At 45.4% G+C, this 4,222-nt stretch overlaps 1 protein-coding gene across 1 annotated transcript; it reads left to right on the forward strand.

Moving 5' to 3' along the window:
• Positions 1 to 958: 958 nt before the first annotated feature.
• LOC145413174 (uncharacterized) lies at positions 959 to 2,638 on the forward strand. The gene has a single exon (XM_080282900.1). It carries the CDS (start codon positions 959 to 961, stop codon positions 2,636 to 2,638), a length of 1,680 nt encoding a protein of 559 aa, XP_080139026.1.
• Positions 2,639 to 4,222: the final 1,584 nt, after the last annotated feature.

Consider the following 4,222-nt stretch of genomic DNA (forward strand, 5'->3'; position numbering starts at 1 on the left):
AGAAATCCAGGAGTGTGAGGAGCGCGAACGTGAATGGCAGAAACAGGAACGTGAACATCAGGAACGCGAACATCAGGAACGCGAACATCAGGAACGCGAACATCAGGAACGCGAACATCAGGAACGCGAACATCAGGAACGCGAACATCAGGAACGCGAACATCAGGAACGCGAACGTGAGCGGGAACGTAAACATGAACGTGAAGAACGTGAGCGGGAACGTAAACATGAACGTGAAGAACGTGAGCGGGAACGTAAACATGAACGTGAAGAACGTGAGCGGGAACGTAAACATGAACGTGAAGAACGTGAGCGGGAACGTAAACATGAACGTGAACAACGTGAGCGGGAACGTAAACATGAACGTGAAGAACGTGAACGAGAGGCCAGTGAACGTGAAAAGGATAGACAATTCCAGCTCGAGTATGCTAGACTACAGGCAATGAATAGGCATGACTCTTATTGTTAATACAGCACCCCCTGGTGTTCGAGCGAAAGGTCCGCAGTTACCAGTGTTCGATGATGAAAACGACGATATAGATGCCTATCTGCGCCGGTTTGAGTTGTTTGCGAAGACTGCCGGTTGGCCAAAAGAATCATGGGCGGTCCTTATGGGTTCATACTTAAAAGGAATTGCCTTAGAAGTGTACTCTCGTTTAGGTCAAGATGAGGTGGGAGATTATGAGAAGGTTAAAAGGCATTACTGCTTCGGTTTGAATGTACAGAGGAAGGTTTTAGACAGAAGTTTCGTTCAGCTCGTCCACAACGTGGTGAAAATGTGGCTCAGTACTTAACTCGCCTGCGTAACTTCCTTAACCGGTGGATTGAACTATCAGAGCACTGTGAAAAGACTTATGAGAGTGTAACGAACTTATTTATCTCGGAGCAATTTCTGAAAATGTGTGGTAAACCTTTACAAATGTATATTCGTGAGAAAATGCCTCTTTCTTTCGATGACATGAGAGAGAAGGCAGAGAGGTATGCCACCGCCCACGGAGGATTGTACCAGAACGCCCGGACCAATAGCCAGCACACCCACAAAGGTCAGGAAGCAACCAAGGACGACGGCGACTTCAAACGAGCAGGAAAGTCTGCTTACACTACAACTTTTGGTAAGGGGGTGCAATGTTATAAGTGCAACAAAGTTGGCCATAAATCCTATGATTGCCCTACCAAATCAAGATATAATGATAGTAAAGAGAAAAAGAGGGATGTATGTGCGCATGCAGAAGTATTGGGCTGTGGACATGTTGTAGAGGTGGTGAGTGCACTAGCAGCCATGCCAACTACACGAGGTACTATGTGTGGTAAGGAGGTGGAGGTACTACGAGACACAGACTGTAGTACAGTGGTAGTGAGGAAAAGCTTAGTACCACGGGAGTGCTTAACAGGGAAACATTGTTTAGTTAAGCTGATAGACTCCCAAGTGTGCAAGTATCCCTTAGCTGAAATCACCATAGTCTCCCCTTACTACTCTGGTAGAGCTGTCGCTGTGTGCATGGAGACTCCTATATATGACCTCATAATTGGCAACATTGCAGATGCTACACCGCTCGTTGATAATGATCCTTTTAAGGAAAAGGTTGTCAGTGCTGTGGTGACCAGGGCAGCAGCGAAGCACACCCCCCGACCACGACAGACACTACGAAGTTTTGACCTAACAGACCAGCTACGGATGACTCCAGCCGACATGAAGAAGGCACAGGAAGAGGACGTCACCCTGAAGCGATGGTTTGAGAAGGCCCAGGATGGAAAGTGGTTAGACAAGAAGGGTAAGGCAAAGGTAATTATGGAAAATGGACTATTATATAAGATATATTATGGTGATGAACGAGAATTCAAACAACTAGTCTTGCCCGCTAAAGTAAGAAGTGCAGTAACGAAAGTAGGACACGAATGCATGTTTGGAGGACATCTTGGGGCTAGTAAGACTTTAGGAAGACTTCAGCAAGATTTTACCTGGCCAGGAATGGGAGAAGATGTTCGTCGACACTGTCAGTCATGTGATATATGCCAAAAGACTATACCTAAGGGTAAGGTTGGGAAAGTACCATTAGAAGAAGTGCCCATTATTGATATACCGTTCAAGCGTGTGGCCGTAGATATTATAGGACCCATACAGCCTAGGAGTGAGAATGGGAACAAATATATTTTAACACTGGTAGACTATGCTACCCGTTATCCTGAAGCCACAGCATTACCCAACATCAATACTGAACAAGTAGCAGAGGCCCTAATGACCATGTTTTCCAGAGTGGGAGTACCTGAAGAACTGGTTTCAGATAGAGGGTCGCAGTTCACCTCAGGAATGATGGATGAGGTTCGACGTCTACTGTCGATCAAGCGCCTTCCTACGACACCATACCATGCAATGGGAAACGGCCTGGTGGAAAAATTCAACGGGACCGTAAAGAGTATGCTCAAGAAGAAGTGTGCCGAACAGCCCTCATCCTGGGACAGGTACCTGCTGGCAGTGTTATTCGCGTACCGTGAGGCGCCCCAGGTAACCCTTGGTTTCTCACCCTTTGAACTGTTATATGGAAGGACAGTCAGGGGACCAACCAGTAATCTGAGGGAACTGTGGGATAGAGAAAAGGAGGAGAAGTTTGCACCACATATCAATATGTTTTTGAAATGAGGGAGAAGTTAGAAGAGACTTGCCAGCTTGCTCATGAGAACTTAAGGAAGTCACAAGCCAGATATAAGTACTACTATGACAAGAAAGCTAAAGATAAGAAATTTAAGGTAGGAGATCAGGTATTGCTCTTATTGCCAACTGCCCACAACAAACTCTTATTGCAGTGGAGAGGACCTTACAAAGTTGTGGCACTGAAGGGTGGAATGGATTACATAATTACCATAAATGGCAAGAGCAAGACATTTCATGCTAACATGTTGAAGAGGTTATGTCTCTAGGCCTGATGATTCCAAGGTCAGTGCAGCGGTGTGTTCTGCAGCTGTAGTGGAATGTGAGGAGGATGCCGACCTACACAAGCTGATACTACCGAGCCTGGATAGGAAGGAAACTTGGAAGAACGTGCACATCAGCCAGGACCTGACTTCAAATCAACAGCAGGAAGTAAATGACTTATTACTTAAATATGATGACGTAATGTCTGATATACCTGGCCGAACGTCAGTCATTGAGCATCAGATCAACTTGACTAATGAAGAAGTAGTCCGTTCAAAACCCTATAAGATACCTTATGCATTAAGAGCTCAAGTCAAACAAGAAATAGATGATATGTTAAAGATGAAGATAATTGAACCATCTAACTCCCCATACTCCACTCCCATGGTTGTTGTTAAGAAACCTGATAACTCTAACAGAATTTGCCTTGACTTCAGGAAATTAAACAACCTTACTGTGTTTGACAGTGAACCAATGACTGACCCAGATCAGATATTTGCAAGTATTGGTGGTAATAACTTTTTCAGCAAGATCGATCTCAGTCGTGGTTATTGGCAGGTACCCTTAGAGGAGGGAAGTAAACAGTATACCGCCTTCCCCACAGATAAGGGTCTGTTTCAGTTCACTGTATTAGCCTTTGGATTAGTTAATGCCCCAGCAACTTTTAACAAGTTAATGCGTTCATTATTTGAGGGTGTTTCTGGGGTTCATCACTTTTTGGATGACATTCTAATTGTGTCTAAGACCTGGACTGAACATCTGCAGATACTTGGGAATGTACTGGATAGACTTCAAAAGGCAGGATTAACGGCAAGACCTACTAAGTGCCACCTTGGTATGCACAAATTAGATTATCTGGGACACACAACTAGTGGAGAGACCATGTGGCCAATGGCTGATAAGGTGGAGCAGATAGTCAACGCGCCTGTACCCACCACTAAGAAAGGACCGAGGTCATTTTTGGGGTTAAGTGGCTACTACAGAAAATTCATCCCGCACTACGCAACCATAGCATCTCCTTTGACTGAACTAACCAAGAAGACTCAACCGAATAAGCTCGAGTGGAGAGAAGAACATGACTATGCTTTCAGGTGCTTAAAAAATAATATTTCCACAGAACCTGTTCTTGTTCTCCCCAACCTACAGCAGGAGTTTGTGTTACGCACCGACGCCTCAGGCAGTGGTCTTGGAGCCATACTACTGCAGGAGCGGGATGGACGGATGTGGCCAGTCGCGTATGCCAGTCGCAAGCTGCAGCCACGTGAGAGGAATTATGCCGTCATAGAAAGGGAATGTTTAGCGTTAGTCTGG

This window comes from Coenobita brevimanus, chromosome 95, assembly GCF_032717465.1.
Source record: "Coenobita brevimanus isolate Jiangsu-jjx chromosome 95, ASM3271746v2, whole genome shotgun sequence".
Classification (NCBI taxonomy): domain Eukaryota; kingdom Metazoa; phylum Arthropoda; class Malacostraca; order Decapoda; family Coenobitidae; genus Coenobita; species Coenobita brevimanus.